Source organism: Choristoneura fumiferana, chromosome 19 (assembly GCF_025370935.1).
Source record: "Choristoneura fumiferana chromosome 19, NRCan_CFum_1, whole genome shotgun sequence".
NCBI classification, from domain to species: domain Eukaryota; kingdom Metazoa; phylum Arthropoda; class Insecta; order Lepidoptera; family Tortricidae; genus Choristoneura; species Choristoneura fumiferana.
This window is the reverse complement of record NC_133490.1, coordinates 2,708,902-2,730,821: the sequence shown is the minus strand read 5'-3', so window position 1 is coordinate 2,730,821 and position 21,920 is coordinate 2,708,902. Positions and strand designations below refer to the sequence as shown.

The 21,920-nt window shown below is 37.6% G+C and overlaps 2 protein-coding genes across 4 annotated transcripts in view; one reads left to right on the top strand and one right to left on the bottom strand.

Annotated features, from left to right (window-relative positions):
• The window catches only part of Cadps (calcium-dependent secretion activator 1), a 34,198-nt gene extending 18,358 nt beyond the window's left edge, over positions 1-15,840 (bottom strand). For all 3 annotated transcript variants that reach the window (XM_074102803.1, XM_074102805.1, XM_074102806.1), the window contains exons 1-12: positions 15,779-15,840; positions 15,602-15,690; positions 14,000-14,086; positions 10,640-10,730; positions 9,477-9,585; positions 8,128-8,295; positions 7,447-7,622; positions 7,195-7,280; positions 3,770-3,927; positions 3,400-3,480; positions 2,989-3,158; positions 401-557 (exon numbers count right to left, since the gene is read on the bottom strand). In XM_074102803.1, coding sequence (XP_073958904.1) covers positions 401-557; positions 2,989-3,158; positions 3,400-3,480; positions 3,770-3,927; positions 7,195-7,280; positions 7,447-7,622; positions 8,128-8,295; positions 9,477-9,585; positions 10,640-10,730; positions 14,000-14,086; positions 15,602-15,677 — 1,359 coding nt within the window. In that variant the 5' untranslated portion in view covers positions 15,678-15,690; positions 15,779-15,840. The remainder of the gene's footprint in view (positions 1-400; positions 558-2,988; positions 3,159-3,399; positions 3,481-3,769; positions 3,928-7,194; positions 7,281-7,446; positions 7,623-8,127; positions 8,296-9,476; positions 9,586-10,639; positions 10,731-13,999; positions 14,087-15,601; positions 15,691-15,778) is intronic.
• LOC141438592 (calcium-dependent secretion activator-like) overlaps positions 15,734-21,920 on the top strand; it is a 15,858-nt gene continuing 9,671 nt past the window's right edge. Inside the window, exon 1 of the mRNA XM_074102458.1 lies at positions 15,734-15,738. Coding sequence (XP_073958559.1) covers positions 15,734-15,738 — 5 coding nt within the window. The remainder of the gene's footprint in view (positions 15,739-21,920) is intronic.

The following is a 21,920-nucleotide window of genomic DNA, read 5'->3' as shown; positions in this document are numbered from 1 at the left end:
CAACCATTTCAATCCAAGCAGTTCCATTTGCGCTATAATTGTTGTCTCAGAAAAATAATTATGTTGCGTTTATTTCAAGTATTTCCACTACTTAATGCTAAATGTTTGTCATGTTTTTGCTACAATTCAAGCTTTAATACAATTGACTTGTATTAAAGCTTTATCGGGCAAGTTTAAAGAGGCTGCTCTAGAATTATTTTTAATAAATTAACAATATTCAAATTGATGTTATTAATATTATATTTTAATCGTCTTCAAGCCAGCATGTAGACTGAAGATGTTATTAGAACGCAGTAACATCTCTTTATTCAACTGCAGAGTATCAAATAAACATTTCTAATTTAACATAGAAATACCCTCTGCTTAGATTGGTTCTCTCTGCTGCCTATCCCATCTTTACCTCAATTTGGAAGGTCAAAACGACATCCATTTTCGTGAGCTGTGTATCAACGTCGCCACTGTCCCCCTCCCCGGTCAACTTGTTGGCCAGTGAGCCTTGCGATCTGAAACACAGCTGCTTACTCAATCTTGGACTCGGATCGGGTCCAGCGTTCGATCTGATCTTAACACCAACCAGCATCATCGAAGTCGACATCATCATCAATATTTCCAAGATCATCAGACATTTTCAAATGACATGGAGGTTAATGATATTTACATAAGAGTATACCAGTCACCAAGTTTTACAGGTTTGGATAGACATTCATGTTAGGCGAATGCATGGTGGCATACAATGGAACCATCACCGATACCAAGAATGATTAAGCATAACAGAAGAATATATTACTTTCTATATAGATACACTTTATCTCAGCTACTTGAGGGGTGAACAATATTTGTTAGTATGCAAAATTATAAAAATAAACAATATATCTTTTAAAGAGATATGAATGAAAAGCAACAATCATAATTATTTAAATAACATGAATTCCCGTAAATAATATATATTGAAGGTAAAGGTAATGATGATATTAAAACATTTTGCATATTAACAATATTAATAAAAGCGATATGAATAAAATAATAGTGAAAATATAAGCAAAGCCTATCAGCAGAAGCAGTATTTTGTAAATCGCGTCGTTTTAACAGTATAAACAAGCATTTGCTTTTAATACAGCCTAACTTGAAGATAAAGTGCCCTAGTCGAAGTAGCTTACCGATGTGTATAACGTGTTAGGTAAAATAATAGAAAAGAAAGCTGTGATAGTGATAGTTTATGTACAAAGCGTAAAAGGAAAGGAAAATGCACTGAGTATCAAATGGCTTGATTTTGATACAGTCGTTGTCTTCAATATTAGTATGTAGTAAGTAGAGTGATTAAATAATTGTGAAATAGTTGTTAATGTTGTAGTTAACTCAGCAATAGTTTAAGTAGGTAATATTAATTATGAGTGTAACTAGTGTATTCGTTTGAGTGTAATATAGTTAATATCAGAAAGCTATTAATCGATAAGTTGAACAAGCGTAGTGTGTTTAGCAAAACTTTATTCGAGTTCTACTTTTGAGCTAAAACTATTTTTCGTGATTGTAGCTGATATATCAAAAATTTATCTACAGATTCAAGTCTATTAAGCTTTAAAATCTTCTGGCTGTGTAGTGGAAGCTTTTATTTCATCCTCTGTTGTCATTTTATCTTAAATAACCACGTTAGCTTCTATCAAGGCTCTAATATCTATGTTACTTCTATGTCTACAGTGGCCGAATGACAACACAAGGATTATTTCGAGGCCGGGCGGGTGTAGGGTCCTGCTACACAAGACACGTGCTCAAATGAACAATTCTGTACTCATTACTTGTACTTCCTTCATTTTTATCCAGTTATGTGCCAGGGAACAGAAAATTAAAAGAGAAATGAACAAACAGATAATGTAAGACTGAATGAACGCTCAGCTAATCAAGATCTAGTAGATGAAGAGTGTATTTAATGTAATAACGTTGCACTCAGGGTTAGAAGAACGTTAACAGAACCGATCCAGTGCGAAGGAAAGAAAGAATTTTACCTACACTAAGTTGTTGAAGTAAGTTTAAGCTTGTAATACCAAATCAACACATCAATGAAGTCACGAATTGTGAATTTGGAAAATTCGTAACTTTTTTAAAGACAGACAAAACACACAAATGTAATGAACACAGAGACCACAACATTAATTTTGGAGTAAAACGTTGACATCGTTTTGTGTTTGGATCCAATTAATAGATATCCTGAATAAAATAAATAAACAGATTTCAAAAATTTACTCCACATTTATAAATTCTTATTTTAGTCTATGTAGTTGTTAAATGAAATCATTATCTTCTGCGATAGCTTTTTTCTTAACTTCTTTATTTAATAAATGCTGACATTTGATTCTTCAGACTCTATTTTTATTAATTCTAGGTATTTATGAGAGAGAGCTAGGAATTTTATATAAAGACCTCATTTATAGACACTGGATTATAGAAACAGGCTTAAGTGGGAAACTAACTGATGTTAACTGAACACTTTAGGAAAAAGTGCACCCCAATTCTAAAAACTATCGTAGAAGTCTTCCAACTTAGAGAAGTTTGAAAAAAAGACTATTCAGAGTTTTTACTTCTATTCGATGACAAGAACGAATTCATTCAATCCATCAAGAACGGATTTAAAAAAAAAACATTTCCCGAAAAAATAGAAGTAAAACCCTAGTTCGAAATGTCTCCACTTCAACATTTATTATGTACTCGTAGATGAATGCATTTTTAAAGTTGCAGTACGGGTCTAAGCCCTTTCAAAATCAAGAATGCAATGACAGCAAAAAAAAAGTAAATATCGAAAATCTTACGCCATTTCATACAGAGCTCTGACTGCAGCTTATTTACTTATTGGTTAGAATGTAGTCTGAATACCAAGATAGATTCACACTCACAGCCTGCCAGAAGAGAATGCTACTTAATAACACGCATTTTCTTTTTGCTGTCATTACTTAACTATATAAGCCTACATCTAATACCTCTACTTCTCCAACTGACCTGTGATTATACCGCTTGATTTTATGCAGGCCATATTTGGAGTCAGCACCACCCTTGGAGACGGGCAGGGACTCCAAGTTGGCCATTAGAAGGTTGATCGAGGATTTGAGCTCTTCAATGTAGAGTGACTCCATCTCTTTGAGGACGAACTTCGGCATGAGTTTGCGGTTCTGTAATGATTGGGTTTAATTTTCATGATATTTAATCACTTCATCGTATAATATTTTCTTATAGTTTATCATTTAGGACTTACTGTTCTCACACTTTTTACAGAGTAATCTCGTGTAACTATTTCAAGATTACTTCTGCTCAATCTAGCTTCTGCCTATATTTATAATAGCAATACACACCAATGTTCTTTATCACTTAAAACGACTCTTATTTTTTTTTAGTAAAATGTCAAACTTTTACCCTTTCCATCTCGTTGACCTTCTGCATTCTGCCGTCTAGTTCTCTTCTAATTGCCGCTGCTTGCTCATCAGCCGAATCCAACTGCAAATTACAATGACACAGAACTTTCACTTACAGTCGTACGTAATAATATGGTATACTGCTGTCGTGGACGAAAGCCCGTTACAGGGTACATTTATAACCGTACTTAATGCAAAAGAAAATCAGCGAACGATAAAGAACATAACAAACAAGTATTTTTCCTTAGAATGTTGATGTACGGGTAACGAACCTTGTCCTTATTCGAACAGCAATTTACGGTTTTACCAAGAAACGAGAACAAAAGAAATAACATCTTCACTATCTTTACCTATAGATAAAAATAACTTACCAGCAAAGCATTGAACAGCAGCTGGTGTTCAAACTTCTTCACCCCAAGGATCTGCTGGAACATGTCGTACAGCTGTTCCTTGCTGAGTATGCACTCGGCATTTAGGCTCTGTTGCTGTGCCCTCGACGGTCGCTTGGAATCATCATCGCCGAGGACGCCTGGGTCAAGATTAAAGTTGGAATAAGGAGAGTTTAAGGTTAAGTTGTTTGTTAACGTTATCCACAGTCAAACCTGCTTCAGTGACGGTTATTATAAAGCCGTTTCATAGAGAGAGCTTGGTGCCAATTTTGTTATTTAGGTTTGTGCAGTGGTTGGTCACTTGTTACTGTGAAGATCATTCTTGTTGATAAAACATTTTATTTAGTTAATGCTGTGACACCTAACATCTTAGTCTAATTAGATGTTAAAGTATTAAAGACTGTCTTGAGGCGACTTTTTTGTTGTTCACTGGATTACCTACTTCATTAATAAAAAAGATCTGCCAATTGCTTATAATTGTAGCTATAGTAAATATTTCATCGCTATATTTTATGTTATTATTATTATTATATTTTACCTCTGTATTTGCTGCTGCCCTATGTAGCATGTAGTTTTCATTAATTCTTTAGTACGAAGACTAATCTTTGTTAATTTTAAAAATTAAATAATTTTACCCATGTGTACCTACTTAGGAGATAGGTAACAGTAATGTAATTTTTTTGATAAAAAGTGATCAAATATTGTAAAGCATTGTTTACTTACCAATATGGCTAAATAGGAAATGTGACTTGTCATAATCATAAACGAAGACCAACGTAATTTAGACAAAGAAACTATTCTGAAATATAATTTTCTGAATCAAATAAATGAAAAAGTTTACAAAAGCACTTGAGGGTGTAAATGCTAATCTGATGTGATAAATTAGAATTGCCATAAAAAATATCTAGGTTATTGTGTTTGAAGAAAGTGTTTTGTGAAATCATAGAGAGCACGATTAGTGTCACATCCTCCTTCAGATCATCCTACTAATTTAATATTATAATTTGTGAGTATTTTTAGATGTTTGGTTACTCAATTACGCAATAACGGTGAGCGGATTTAGATGAAACTTGGCGTACAAATAGACAATGATCTGGATTGAGACATTAGAATACTTAATCCCTGCTTAGATCTGTTTCTTTCTTCTATCTGTTTTCGAGGGATGCCTCTGTAGTGATAAGGCTCATGCTTACCGTTTTTTTAATGTAGTATTGCCCGGAATTGTCTATTATGTGTTGTACGTGAAAGCAATATAGATTTTGAATTTGAATTTGAATAAAATTATTGTGTTGTATTCCAATAATGTGTTCCCGTGGGATACAATTTTAACTTTGAATAAGATTAAAGAGGCAAAACTAAGACTGTTAATGTTTTTGGTGATGGTATTTCTAATGTGGACTAAACCGCGGATCAAAACTAAATTTTATGATAGACGTAGGGGAGAAGTCTATAGATAACAAATACTTATCATGTTATCCGTTGCTTCTAAAACGCCAACGTTTGTTACAACGTTTTGGCAGATTTGCATGGAAAAACCGACTTATTTATACACATCGAATCTGTTGAATCGATTAAGAAAGACAATATTATACGTGTCTACATATAAATGAATTTTCAATATGCTTTGGTTTGGCAGCGAATTAGAAAAAAAAATCTTCGATACATATGTATCAAATTACGGATGGTTGTATCTAATTTTCTCACTTAAGTTGTTATATTGTGTGTTATTGAAGCTATACTTTAGTTCAAAGCTTGTAACCTAAGGCAACGCTCACATTCGTAAGCTCCTAAAGCTTTGTTATGTAGCATGTCTGTTTCTGCTTTCAGTATGTTAAAAAAGATAGAGATACAAATTAACATGCAAAGAATCGAAGTTTAAATGATATACAAGGTTTTCGTAAAGGTATTTTTTTTTACTGAAGTCCGCTTCAATTATAATCCAAAAACTGTAGAATAAGATGATAAAAATAATAGTAGAGCTAAAATTGATTAATTTATTATTCAAATGCTCGATATAGTGATTCGTGACTGGAGAAGAAAAAACACGGATATACTTAAAACGGACCAAATTCGAACTATAATAAGTAAAGCTTAAAATATCAAGCAATCACACGTAACAAAAGCTAGAGAGAGCAGAACACAATGAACAGTCGAGTGATACCTGTTATTCCTGGGATTGTGAGAGAGACATGTCGTGAGAGAAAGGGAGAGAAACACAGAGAGTGAGACAGACGCAGGCGACACACTGTTTCAGGTACATTGAGTTCAGAAGCACGATACTAAGCAAACTTGCGATATTAATTTATCGCCAGTAAAAGAAATTGTACTAAGTTAATGTATTGTACTTAATTACGCCATCGGTCAAGTAATAGAAAACTTAATTTTGGATATAAAAATTTAAGTTTGCTTTTGTACTGCAACTGCTTTTGGTATACAATTGTTATCTACGGTACAGACACAATGATTGGAGTCATTTACCCATAATAAGTTTGATGACTATAATACAATAAAACGAAATGTACCTACATAAACAAAAGGTTGTAAAATATCAAGAAACGCATAGATTTCAGATTTAAAACGTCAATAAATCATACTATATCTGATGATATAGTATGATTACTATATCATCATACTTTATCGTAGGTATAAATGAAATTGGGACAAATGTAACTAGAGGACTATCTTAACCAACGCAAATGACAAAATCTTTTATTTAGTTCAGAGGTTTTCAATGGAAATAAAGATAATGTCACAATTTCACTTGAACATCCATTATAATCGTTTGCTTGCATCATACACTGATCTGATGACGACACTGATGCAATCAGGCAGTAGGTTCATGACTTTGATAGTTTCAGTAAATTCTGAGGAGTCAATTTGTTTAGTAATGACGTCAATAAAAATGATCACAATGTTCCTTGTAATGATCAGATGAGCGTTGTAAAGAATGTTAATGTTTGGTCAGCACTGTTTTTAGTTTTGTTAGGTACTGACTAATGATTCTAAGGACATACACCTTCTACCGATGAGCACAGTTATATTACAAACAATCAAAGGCTTTGCATACAGAAGCTCCAACAACTGATGCTTTAACACTCATGCTTTTTCAATCTTTTTTTGTTTAATTCACTCAACTGTGGCTACACAAAAGAGCCAATGTAACAGAGTCCACAAATGTGGGACGGATACCAATTTTAGTCATCTTGTCCCGGACGATATGTTCATTGGACCATGAAATCGTGGTTCTAAACACTCATGTGGTACCAAAATGGCTATTAGAAACGTAAATGGTCAGTATTTCATTTTATAACTGTGCGACATTTAGGATAGATTTTATCGATTAGGTGGTAGCATTGACCCTTGAGTTAGCCCCAGCATTACGATTCCAATTAAGATAGTCGACTTACCGGTTCCTTTCATGATACAGTCGAATTTAGCTAGCCACGAAGTTAAAACTGTTTCTTTACTTAATCCATCAATTTCTGGCAAAGACCTGGGAAATTATATCAATAAAATTAAATTAATTAACTTAACAATGTAAAAAAGTAATACGTTATTAAAATAGGCAACATAACAGAAATGTCCGATGCTCTGTAAGAAATAAGTCATCGTGGTATTAAAACATAAATGTGAATAAAGACAATCAGTTTTTATCAAACCTGACTCTCTTCTCTATGTTGTTCCTGAAGACCTCACGGAAGTCGTGGTGGCTGCATGCTCCGGACCTGACCATCTGTTCCACCCGCTCCGACTTGAGGAACACGTCGTGATAGGACTGCACCGCGTTTTGGAAGGCCTCGTCTGCCAGGATCTGAGTTTCGCCTTTTAAGAATGCCTGGAGAAACCAAGAGTTCGATGATACTTGAGGATACTGAGGAGAGGACCCACTGAAAACAAGCGTTGTGGTACTATTTGTCATGACCATGCTTAGGGGTGTTACTTTTTTTTGTAGCAACTACACGACGAATTATTTTCTTTTTAGCTGTATTATTGTAGTTGTTAAAAAATAATTATTTTCTATTATATGTATTCTATTTCTTTCTATACGAACTGGTCAGATAGAATTGTTAATAGCATGGCTGATAAATTCAAGGATTCGTCCACGCGTACTCATTTGACGAATTCTGTCAAGGAAATATGCGGCGGTGCATCTACCGCCTCGTTGTGTACATGTACTATGATTTATGTATGTGACAGCCTGATCTATTTTTCATTGTATCTGAGACTAAGGGTAGTTTTATGTTTAATATCTTCTTGTGTGTTCTGTGCAGCTAATATTCTACTTTTTGCTCTAGCAGGCTCTAGCTATTGTATTCGTGCTGTAAGATGGTTAAACTGACCTGAAACCGCGCCTGTATTGTTTCGAGCTGGTGCGGCGTGAGCTTGGTATGTCGCCTCGTCATATCAGTCGGCTGCTTAGCGTTGAAGGGGTGTGCGATGCATCGTGATACGAACACGTACAGCTGAAGGCGGCGTTTCTTGTCTTCCTCTAACTTTTCTATTTTTTCCTAAAAGAACATTATTGTCCCATTAAAGTCTTCTATCTACCACAGCTTTTAGCTTAAAGCCATGCTCTGTAAGAATTTAATCTTTTCTATCTACAAGTATCTATTCACATTTATTTCACTTCATTTTTCAGTTCATGAAATGTTTTCAGTTGATGAAACTAAGGATTTAACGAAAGAGATCCGTTACCTTTGCAGTATGATCCTCGAATACAAGCTTGCGCAACCTTGTATTTAGATCTGACTGATAACGTTTACTTATTACATTTATATATATAAAACTATAACAAAGATATTAATTGAAAGAAAGAGTAGCTGATGTCCTGTGTCTATTTTTTTTTTCAGTGAAAAATTGTTAATTATAATTTCTGTATGATATACTTATAAATATCCGTGCCGTGTCCGGTTTTAGAACAGGAAGATCGCTCTCCAATCTCCAGTGAGTGCCGTAAAACGCGAACTAAGGGATTTGTATGGTGAGCTACATCAATATCTGTCACCAATTACAAGCTCCAGACTTCAGATCTGCGGTGCGGAAGGTAAGAGAAACCCCACACTACTTCCAAGAAAGTCGCCAAACCGAAGACCACGACCACTCTGTTAAGAGTAGCGACATAGGGGCCACCCACGAAGCCACCTACACACCATTTTTAGGGTTTCCGGAAGCTTATAAAATGTCTGTCTGCGTCGGCGGCTTTGCTCAGGGAATCAATGCTAGAAAGCTGTAATTTTGCTTAAAACCATTAGGGGTTTGCTTAGACGATTTTTCGATTAAGTAATTTGTTTGCGAAATATTCAACTTTAGTGCAAAAAAATTCAGTATTGTAGTAAGTATATCAAACTTTCAAGGAAAACTATAACGGCTAAGTTTGCTTGAGAATTAGTAGTAAGTAGTTTAAGAGTAAATAGCAGCCTGAGGTATAAAATATACCTAAACTTGGAAGACTCCGTATAAAATACGAAATCCTTAGAAAAATATTACTTAACTTTTTCGTGATGGCTACGGAACCCTATTTCGGGCGTGTCTGACACGCTCTTGCCCGGTTTTTTTATTATTTAGCACACCTCGTCACACGTATTGCTACGAAATTTGCAATTATTTTGTTCCTGTGCCACTCCCCCCCCCCCTAATAGTGTGACGTAATTTATGGATGTCCACTTAGAAGAACAGAAAAATAGCCTACCTGAGGGTCTTGGTCCTTGTCAGAATGGCTGGCGCCGGACGGACTGGGCGACGGCGCAGGCGCCTCTCCGGAGCTCGCGCTCCCCGTCGAGGTCCTGCGCAGAAACGATCTACACGATCTATAGTATTAAGTCGTCAATGTAAAATGCCATGCGTTTGCATACACTGAGTCGCTTATAAGTGGTGTTGAGGAAAGATCTATTCGAATAGTGAAGAAATTTTTGGTCAAATGTAGATCTTGCTTTTTAAACTGTTTCCACTGCCCATGGTAGTAGGTACTAGTGTGATCGCAGATGTTGTCCCGAAGGCTCAGATGGAATTTAGCTTCAAAGTGGGTTTGTAAAAATTTAAGTCACCACCAGTAGGTATGTTTCCTACAATTCATACACGGTCATTGTGAGTCCTTACTTTATCGATTTGGTTGGTCATTCAGTGTATGCAGACGAGTATGGAAATGTATGATCTAAATTATTAAGCACTAATTAATTTAAGAAATATCTAATAACTGAAATATTGCATAATTTTGATTTATTCTAATAAGCTTAATCTATTGGGTATTTACTTTATTAAAAATACTATTAGCAAGTACTTGCTACAATGCTTTGTGAGACGAAATGGTCGTGAATGAATATTTTTAAAATAGTTTTGTCAAGTACAAGAACCTCCTGCCCATAAAGAAAGAATTTGAAAATGGCGTAAACCTTCGGTTCGGTAATTAAATTATCTGATGCAAATTTGATGTGCGTCAAACGCGTTTATCGCATGAAACAACCTAGCGCTTTAAGGCCAGCTGATTGCTTCGACAGACCTCGTAACCAGAATCACGAGAGTGATATATAGTCACTGTCATTAACGCGGGTGGTCTTTAGGTTTATGATATTATGATAGTGACTGTCCTATGGTCCTTTAAGAAAAATTTAACTCTGTTTTGAAAAAAAATCCTTGTTAAGTTTCTTTTTAAACAGCTTACAACAGGGGTTTTCCGGACCGGTGGTAATTTTTTGACCTAGACTTTGCTTGGAGACGTAGGTACTTACTCGTTTTCATTAGCGGTACAGTCACCAGCACCCTGTTTATAAAGTGAATCAACGCCATTCTAAAGTTCTTTCTATAACAGGCCTTAAGTGCATTCTTAGGGGTTGTTTGTCTCTAGTTAATACTTACGCGTGAGGAGGGGGGGCGAGGGCGGCTTCCCGCTGGCGGGTCGCGGGGTGTAGGGGGGCGGCGTGCGGCGCCGTTGTAAGCGGGCTCGGACCTACGCAAATATAAATACGACATTAATTATTACTTAAGGAACTACCCGAGGTTTTCATCGATTTTTGACAAGTTTTGAATCGTATCTCCTATTTTTGCACTACAGATAGAATTATAAGTCAAACGGCTGTCGGTTCTCTAATCTTTTATCTCCATTTTTGTCTACCGGATTTTGAAAAAAAAAACGAATACTTAATTTTGTATGATTTTTTAAACATTCTCTGAAAAAGCACTTATTTCGTATCTCTATTGAAATTAAAGATCTAACATATACGAAATCTACATATTTGGGTTCGTCTTTGACGTCTCTAAAAACTGGTCGAGGGTTTTCATTTGAAACTAATTAACTCAAAAGTTAAGGCCAGAAAACCAGTGTTTTAGCCTAAGATTGTTCGACTTTGATGCCAAATATCTCGAAGACAATGAACTTTGAACTAAATATGGGATACTTACTATATTGCTTAAAGCCGTTGTTGTTAATAACAAGCTACAAAAAACATTAGAAAACTAAGGAATTCAGATCGAAGGTCATTGGGGCATGGGATCCCCTTAATTACGACCAACCCTTTAGGCCTGAGTGTGTTGAAATGTGGTAATTAAGCTGCGAGTCACAAGGGAATGAAATTTGAAACTATGACGCATGCATCGCCATATTCCAAGCGAATGCCCAATATATTGTTGATCTAATCATTAGATCCATATGCTCCATGCTTCATATATATATATCCATTAGAATCTAATGGATATATATATGAAGGAGGGGTGTCTGATCGGTCGGCCTCTAGAATCTAGATACTATTTGGCCGAGTGCTCAAGTGTCATACATAATTATGATATATCGTATTTCTTTCGACTAGATACAGAGTGATTCAGGAGACAAACAGAAACTCTACCTTAGTTAAAACTGTTATCTAAGTGTGACCATGAACTTATGTAAAAGTTAAATGGTTTGAACTTTTGAGGTGGGGTGAAATGAAAATGTATAAGAAAGTTGCCGAAGTTTTATGAATTGTTATACTAATATAATGAATCAAAACACGCATTTAAACCTTTCCCAAAACCGAACCGAAGCTTTAATCAAAATTAACTGCAAAATTCTGCCGATAACCACGCTTGGCTCGTCAATTCAACTTCGACTGCAATACCTAGAACTGAAGTGGGACAAAACTTGAATCGTCCAGTAAATTGAGAAAGTTTGAACCGAGAACAAATAGATATTAAAATTTTGCAGCGCTGCTAGAGCCTGGCTAAGCTAGCTAACTCTGCAGAGAATAATATGGTAACACTGCAAATAAATGTAACGCATTATTTATTATGTACGTGATTTGACGTTAAAATACAGTGTTGCCAAATTATTCCGTTGCAGACTTAGCTTGGCCCGGCTCTAGAGACACGTCGACATTTAGCTAATAAAAACGTAATGTTATAAGTAGAAAACTCGCGGTTGGCATTTCAAAAAATAAGGTACCATCAGCCAAATATGTAGTCTACCACCCTAAAGTTGATAATCGTTTGCATGTCACAAAACAATAATGCCATTAGACGTGTCTGTCAACTTGAAAGTTCAACTTTATTTATTATTATTATTTATATTATTATTCATTTGATAGGAACTTGTTTAAAAATTGATAGACCACTTATTTGGCTGATCGTACATGTGTTATAAAGTTGCCGATTAGCTATTGCTCTAAGCTTCTCTTGAAAACAATAGGTAGGTATCAAAATTGTTCTGAATTAGGATTTTCTTTCTAACTGTGACCTCAATGCTTGTATTAAGTATAAAAATATTTACGAAATGCTTGATATTTACGTAGTTCGTAGTTTTTTATAGTCACGGAAACATTGGGATGTTAATTATTGTACTAATTGATTTCAAACACGCTATATGTTCCACTATAATCATTGTAATATTTTTTTACACTTTTTCTGATTGAATTAAAACTAGGTTAACATTAATAAGATTATTGTGAATAAGAATTTAATTATTACTCTAATTTAATTATGATTCCGGAATAAAGCACTGCGGTGTCGAAGAGAAAGGGAACCATAAGAAAGTAGTCATGTTAAGTTTTTTTTTTATTCGACTGGATGGAAAACGAGCAAGTGGGTCTCCTGATGGTAAGAGATCAACCACCGCCCATAAACATCTGCAACACCAGGGGTATTGCAGATGCGTTGCCAACCTAGAGCCCTAAGAATGGGAGTTCAAGTGCCAGTAATTTCACCGGCTGTCTTACTCTCCACGCCGAAACACAACAGTGCAAGCACTGCTGCTTCACGGCAGGATTAGCGAGCGAGCGATGGTGGTAGCAATCCGGGCGAACCTTGCACAAGGTGGAACCTGCTAATATCTAAACCAGTTACTTTGCTCACCCGCGACCTTATGAAAGCTACGTTTATGCAAGAAATGTGTGTTCATGCAGTTCCTCCACCTCCACAGCATGGTGAACGATTGTGATTCTCTGAAGATGAGCTCTGGTTGAGTTCGCTACTGACCCTCAAATCCATTTTGGAGTGAGTCAAGAGTGTAGCGATAAATCGCTACAACTAAAGCCAGAGACCAGAGCCAGAGTTCGCCTTGATGATGCTTGAAAACCTTCGCCCTGCCTCATATTGTTCTAAGAATGATTTCCTTGGAAAAAGCCCTTACATTATATAGCTTTATATCTTGCAGGTATAAGTAGCAGAGATGAAGACTATTTTGTTAAAACGACCAAATCGTCATAAGGCCCAGTTCTCAAAAGGACATGTAGAAAGCCTATAACTTCCGCTCCGAATGACTTGGTAGCAAAACGACTGGTTTTTAAAATGACCGCATCGTATAGACACACGTTTAGTTCAATAGTTCCAAAGGAAGACCATAACACACCTCGCACCTCTGAGTTTTTCGAAATTAATGTGCGGAATTACATTTGAAATTTACCAAGAGCTTTGCGGTGAAGGAAAACATCGTGAGGAAACCTGCACAAACCTGTGAAGCGGTTCAATGGTGCGTGCGAAGTTCCCAATCCGCACTGGGCCCGCGTGGGAACTATGGCCCAAGCCCTCTTGTTCTGAGAGGAGGCCTGTGCCTAGCAGTGGGACGTATATAGGCTGGAATGAATGATCAATGAAGACCATAACGTCGGCTGCACGGTTGATGTCATGCTGGGTTGGGACCATTTCGTGACAATATTTATCTCCATTTTTCCATTTTTCTTCTTTTTATAAAAATTTCAGGAATAAATATTTTTCTTTCTTTTTCTTTTGTTTTTTTTAGACTTAAGTTACCTGGTAGGCCTGCAGTGGATCCCCGAGGCAGCTCCGGCTTGCCCCGGACCGACGGCCGGCCTCCCGCCAACGAGGCTGGTGGGGCAACTGTGAACAACAACAAACGAGTCATAACGTCATCATCAGCCAGAAGACGTCCACGGCTGAACAAAGGCCTTTAGAAAGCCACAATGAACGACAACTCGCCACTTGCATCCACCGGTTGTCTGCAACTCTCACGATGTCAGTCCACCTAGTCTAGTGGGAGGCCTGCAAACGCTGACACAAACAGAGTGGCCCCCTTAAGCTCCAGAGAGTTGGTAAATTTTGAAAAAATCATGGTGGCAGTAAATTATCAAATGAACAAGGAAAACCTGTGTTTGCTTGAATATTAGTAGTATAAGAATAAATAGCGCCTCACTTATAAAATCTAGGTAGCTACTTGGAAAATTCCGTACAAATTTATTTAGTTTCACCTGCCCCGTTGTCTGTCTGTCTCTGTCTGTACTCAAATCTTGCAAGTTAAATTCGACCAACTACCAGTAGTCGGATTGACTTGAAATTTGGAATACTCATGTAAATTGCGTGACAGTACAATAATCTGGCTCTGACATCCTGGTAGTCCCGCTAGGATCGTCTCTGCAGGACGGACTCTTCAACGGTTAATGGCATCGACTTGCAAATAAGTAAATCGACAAAAGTACAGTCAGCAAAAAAGCTTGTATTCAAAATAACATTTCGTTACGGCTACAGAAACCTAATAGGCATGTTCGATACGCTCTTGACCGATTTTTTTGGGGTTGGGTCGCGTTAAGAGCCAACAGTACATTTTTTATTAATTTATACACTTTCGATGCCCCGTTTCTCTGCTGGCTGTGCCAAATCTTGCAAGCTTAAATTCGACCAACTACCAGTAGTCCGACTTAATTTGGAATAATTTGCGTGACTACAATAATTCCTACATCGTAGTCCATCCAGGACGGACCTTACTGGATCGCTTGAAATTTGGTATGCAAATCTAAATAGGTGACTGACCATGCAAGTAAAGTCGTCAAAATACAGTCAGCAAAAAAGCTTGTATTCAAAATAACATTTGTTACGGCTACAGAAACCTAATAGGCATGTTCGATACGCTCTTGACCGATTTTTTTGGGGTTGGGTCGCGTTAAGAGCCAAAGACAGTAAGTTCTTGCTTTTGGTTACTTTTTTTTTTATAATTTATATCAGTGCTTTATAGGCGATGGCGGCGTGCAGTCGGGAAAATCCACTATCGATGACGGGAAGGAGGACCCTGAGAGTGCCGGCCTCTCACTAGCTTAAAAACCCGGCTGCACATCCCAAATTCTCTGGAGCTATTGGCTACTACAAAATTCGTAAATCGAAGTCCATCCGTACCGTCCCGCTGACGCTAATAAGTATTATTTAATAGGAGAGTGAGAGGGATGGTACGATACGACTTCGATTTTCGAATTTCGTAGTAGCTTAGCCCTTCTTATTACGAGGAGGAGATAATTGGAGGGGCTTCCATTTGTGATGGTTTACTTATGTTTATTTATTCTATTAGGTGGCTGTTTGTTAATTTTCGACTTTCTAGTCTACCCTGTTTAATAAAAAAAATCTTACCAGGTTGTAGTTTGTTGGAGGGTGGCTTCTTGCGGTCGTCATCACTGTCCTCCTCTGAAGAACTGGGGTCAATCATTCTAGCTTAGTTTCTGTAACAAAGAAATAAACACAAAATACTACTCCGTTATAGCAATGGCGTAAGGAAGCAACCTTGTATCAGGACTATAAAGTAAGTACCTACAGTGGCTGGATCGTTTATAAGTGAGAGAGAAAGTGGTCTTCGGATGCAGCACCTCGCAGTTTGTGTACGGTCAAGGGCAAAGATATCGACACGGCCAAAGTTACAAAAATATGTATACTCTACTCTATGCACTTAACATTATGGCCGTGTATACATATTTTTGCAACTTTGCCCGTGTCGATATCTTTGCCCTTGACGTACAGTCACCAGCACCAATATCTGACAGAACAAAGCGTGCATAAATATCTGATGCGACTATTTATAGAGCCGGTCAGACGTGTCAGATAATTTGCTCGTTCCGCTGTAGCAAATATTATTGCAGCGGGGCTACTCCGAAATTCGAAAATCGAAGTTCGTGTCATTCCATCCATTCCATTCCATCACTCTGACACTTATAGGTAATAAAAACCAAGTCTAATTCAAATTCAAATTCAAATCATTTATTTATTAAATAGGCCGCAATGGGCACTTTTACACGCCATTTTTTAAACTACCAGCGCTTTCGGAAAGACCATCAGCCAAGAAGAATGCGCCGCAAGAAACTTGGCAGATAGTCATTTTTTCAACATAAAATAATTACAAATAAAATACTTAAAAACTACTGGTACACAATTAAATAAAAAAAATACAAAAATAATAATAATACAGGGATGTATGGGGTCCCTTAGTTACAAAACTAAACACTGACTATTATCTACGTTCAGTGGAAGTGTAGACTGCTTCCACCGTCATAAATTAAAAAATAATAATAATAAGTGTGAGAGGGGCGGAACGTACGAACTTCGAATTTCGGAGTAGACCCTCTGGTGACTGGTACGCAAGCTTTGGCATAGGTACTTATCGTTGAAGACGTCACGTAAAATAATACCTAGCGGGAGTCGAGTTGTTACAGCACCACTCTATTGATGGTACCTACCAACCTATTAACAATCATTAAATTTGGAAGAAAGGAATTTAACCCCAGAAAAGGATCTCTTCCATCTCGAAGGGGTTTCACCACCCACTGATTAATTTTATTTGACGGATAAATTTAATCAATCGATGGTAAGCTAGGTTTATTAGTTCATCATCCCAGCCTATATACGTCCCACTGCTGGGCACAGGCCTCCTCTCAGAACTAGAGGGCTTGGGCCATAGTTCCCACGCGGGCCCAGTGCGGATTGGGAACTTCGCACGCACCATTGAATTGCTTCGCAGGTTTGCGCAGGTTTCCTCACGATGTTTTCCTTCACCGCAAAGTTAGTGGTAAATTTCAAATGTAATTCCGCACACGAATTTCGAAAAAACTCGGAGTTTTTTAGTTATCTGGTAGGAAACTCTAACAAAATAATCGTATGAACGACATCAAAATCTACAGCTAAATGATAAATGAGGCGTTTGAAAAACGCTCGAATAATCGCAAATAATGTAAAACTGTTAGTACATTATTTTTTAAGGTTTTGGGGAGGTACGAGTATATTCCTTTTTTTTAGGGTTCCGGAGCCAAAATGGCAAAAACGGAACCCTTATAGTTTCGCCATGTCTGTCTGTCTGTCCGTCCGCGGCTTTGCTCAGGGTCTATTAATGCTATAAAGCCTTAATTTTGCACGGATATATAAGTAAAGTATGCCGACAAAATGGTACTTACAATTAAAAATTAAAAAAAAAATTTTTTTACGGTACCTCCCATAGACCTCCCATTCAAAGTGCAAATTTTCATTAAAATCGAGCGTCCCTCCCCCTCTAAAATCTAAACCGGTGGGTGGAAAAATTTGAAAAAAATCAGGATGGTAGTAACTAGTAAGTAAGTATATCAAACTTTCAAGGAAAACTATAACGGCTAAGTTTGCTTGAGAATTGTTAGTAGCTTGTGAGTAAATAGCAGCCTAAGGTATAAAATATAACTAAACTTGGAAGATTCCGTATAAAATACGAAATCCTTAGAAAAATATTACTTAATTTTTTCGTAATGGCTATGGAACCCTATTTTGGGCGTGTCCGACACTCTCTTGGCCGGTTTTTTCATATATATTTTGGCTGCAGCTGAAAATCATCTCTGATGATTCCGTGCCTCAGCATTGCTGAGCTACCAGCAGCCCTTTCGGCTTTAAGTACTTAATACGTTATTGTGTACCTTATTGTTTTTAACTCCCGATGCAAAAAGAGGGGTGTTATAAGTTTGACCGCTGTCTGTGGCACCGTAGCTCTTAAGCGGGTGGATCGATTTGAATGCATTTTTTATTCGAAAGCAGGTTTTCTAGCGATGGTTCTTAGGCATGTTTCATCAAAATCGGTTTTGCCGTTTTTGAGATTTTGAACTTTGAAGTGACAACGTTGGGGCTTTTCCAACTTTTAATTGGTTAGGCTAGGTTATATCTCGTTACTTTATTTATTTGCCGATTAAACATTTTCTTCTTTCCTTCCAAATTAGTATGATTATGATTAACTGCGTAACATTTAAATGTGCGTATGGTCCCTCGTTAGCTGACTTTAGCTGTCAATTAAGGCTGTTTTATTTGTAAATGGACACGTGCTAGTGTCGGGGTAATTCCCAGGGAGCTAGCCTAGCTCCGACGAGCCTGACAGGGGTCCTCCCCAGTGCGTTGTAAACTACAGCCCCAACCTCACGTATAGATGTCGTTGCGATATTTCTACAATCTTTTTGAACTTCACTTGGCAGGCTACTGTGGCTACGGTTAAGTCAACCTTTTTAGGGTTCCGTACCTCATTGTCAGTCAGCAAAATGGTGGCCTATACATCGCAAAATAAGGCCGGACCCGGACATATACCGAATAGTTTCCATCTATCCGTAGCGTAGCATCTCTTGATATTTAAAAGTATAGCCGTTACCGGCCGTGACTCCCGCGGGAACAATGCAATTTTTTGGGTTAAATCTATCCTATGTCTTTCCCCGGGACTTAAACTATTTGTATACCGAATTTCATCTGAATCGGTACAAAGGTTTAGACATGACTGCAGAAGTAACAAATAAAAAAAATTAAAAACAAAGATAGGTACTTACAAACTTTCGCATTAAGTACCAGCTTTTGCCCGCGGCCTCGCCCGCATGGAATTCGGTTATCGCGCGCTGTTCCCTCGGGAACTGAGCATTTTTTCCGGGTATAAAAAGTAGCCTATGTCACTCTCGAGTCCATAAAATATCTCTATGCCAAAAATCACGTCGATCCGTTGCTCCGTTTTGACGTGAAAAACGTACAAACACACACTTTCGCATTTATAATATTAGTATGGATACTTAGTGAGATATTAAAAACTTTAAAGGGAAGGAGCCATTCTATCAGTCACTATCAAATCTTACCACGTTAGGGTAAATTACTGGCCACTATTCAAAAACCTGCCACCTTATACTAAAAATGAATTATTCCATTTATAGGTGACGAACTCATTTTAGTACAAGGTGGCCAGTTATTGACGATTTACCCTATATTCAACAGAAACGTAAACAACATTATTTAGAGCGCAAACATCAAATTCTTATGCCTTTCCATTCCACGTTTAATATAGAAAACAGGATTGCCCCGTCTGCCCGTAAATTTTGTTCTACTTACGTAAAACAGTAAAATTTTATCCACCATTCATAACGACGCTATGGATACGTGCGGTGTATACAGATCCTAACTTTTACTTGAATCAACAATTATTTGGGAGTAAGTAGGATTGTTCTATAGTACATTGTGTCTTAAGGGCGGTAAATAAGGAATTACGAACGAGAGTCTATTAGAAGCCCGAAGTCGAAGACTGAGGGCTTTAATGAGTCGATGTTCGTAATTCTAGTACCGCCCGTGCGACATACAATGTTTTTCATCACATTTGCAAGTAAAATTTTATATTTGTAGAAGAAAAAATATAATTCTCCAAATATTGGCGATACCTTAGGCTGTGCTCTTGGCAACGTCGCCTCTACCTCCCTCGGCATGCGCCGCAACGTGCGTGTGCATGTGGTGGTCCATGTAGTCCTGCAGCAGGAGCGCGCGCAGCACGGCGCCATCAGTACGGGCACCGACTCATTTACCGACCTCGGACTTCATGGCAAGAAAATGTGTACGCGCAATGACTCATTTACCGACCACGGGTTTCATGACAAGCACATTAAGGTCGAGGGTTTTATTTGGGGGGTTGCAACCAAGGTAGCCTGCATGTTACGACACTGTTTACGAGCAAGTGTGATGAAAAAGCTCTTACAGGCTTGCGAGGCATAAAACCCTATCCTACTAAAATTATAAATGCGAAAGTTTGTTTATGAGTACGTTTGTTACTCTTTCACGCCGGAACGGCTGGACGGATTTGGATGAAATTTGGTATGTAGATAGCTGGACATCTAAAATAACACATAGGCTTCTTTTTATCCCGATATTCCCCCGGGATAGGGATAAAATCTTGAAATTTCTACCACTGGGTTTAAAGTCTTAAAATTTTGGACAGTTATTCTTAATGAACTAAAAGAATTTCCTTGCTCACCCGCGACCTTAAAAAAATAAAAAAAAAGGTCGAAGGTTGAAGGTTGAAGGTCGCGGGTGAGCAAAAGTAACGCCTGATTCAATAAATTAGTTATTCTTAACACAACCTCAATGAAGACCACGATATAAAATTGAGGAATTCTCAGAGGAATATTGTAAAATCCCGGAATTTCAATTGTAAGTACCAGATAGAATACTTAGTTAACGCGTGCGAAGCCGCGGGTAACTCTTAGTAAACTAATAAACGAAATAAATGAACACAAAAAATACCCATCGGATTGACGTGCAAAATTAAATTCCAAAAATATGTTACCTACCTACTTGAATACCTATTCTTTAAAAAAAGTTGCATGAGTAAATTGAAATTACCTAGGGCAGAAGTACCGCTTGTGGCCACTGTACCGTTTCAAATATACGTTCGAAAATAATAGTAAGTAGGTACCTAATAAAACATTACAAACTTTATTCGTTTCAGTATAAACTTTTGAAAACTCACTAAAAATATTGTTTTAATACTATAACTTTATATATATTACTTCAAATGTCAACTGGCCAAAAACTGTCTTAAGGTGGTCAAAAACGGTACTTCTTCCCTACGTAATACTACCCCACTAGAACACTCCGGACTCATTTACCTTTCACATGTATTCAAAAATTCCTTCTCTTTCCATACTCGTAGAGTACCTACAGCAATGAAGGCCCATAACGTTTCGCGAGACTGTCTCAAAGCCTGCTTAAGGCACTTATCCCACCGCCGACGATGAGCGAGAAGCGAGTAGAGCGAGTAACTAGAAACGAGTGGGCGAGCAGCGAGAAGCGAGTGTAGTTTTGTCGCTCGGCTGTAAGCGAGTGTTCGCGTGCGACGGGCGATTACTCGCTCCACTCGACTCGCTCGTGCGGGGCGACTGCCAAGCTGACATCGCTGAGGAGTATCTATAGCTCCGCGAGTTTTATAGCTCTTGTCGCTGCGACAAAAGATGTAAGAACGAGTTCTCGCCGACATCGTAAACAGCAAGCGATCAACTATTAATATATGTGTCTCTTTTACTCACACAGGATCTTATATCTTTTGTTCGTTTCTTGAGCGAGAAAATAGTCGATAGCCAATCGTTTCCTCGCTGGCGGTGAGACAAGTGCTTTAGCTTCTGAATTGAGCCCCTGAAATTACAGCAGTAACTGCTTATGTTTAATGAGATGTAATGTCAGTTGCCTACACGTGTCGACATGCACAGTTGGCTGCTAAAATATTAAGTGATAAAATGTATAGTCGACCAATAAAGTGCTTTACCAATTTTAATAACAGTTCCTATTTCAGAAAATAAGAAGGCCGATTGTCATATTGACTTGTGAGTGAAAATAGGCTATTACGTTTTAAGCGCTACAAATGACATTAAACCTTAGGGTGGTAAACCAATTTCTTGGTCGACTATACAGTCAAAAGCATACTTGGAGTGTATTCGCACAACGTCCGTGAAAAATACGGTACGGAGTAGTTAAAAGTTTTAAACTCGTGATTTTCACTCATAGTCAAAATACCACCAACTACTACTCGTGACCACGGCCACTGCAATGTTGCCGAAACGTAGCGGTAAATATTACTCGTGTGTGTTAACGTGATGTCATTGGTGGTATTTTGACTACGGAGTAGTTTGTAGAACTATTTGTATGGTAGCGTTACGCA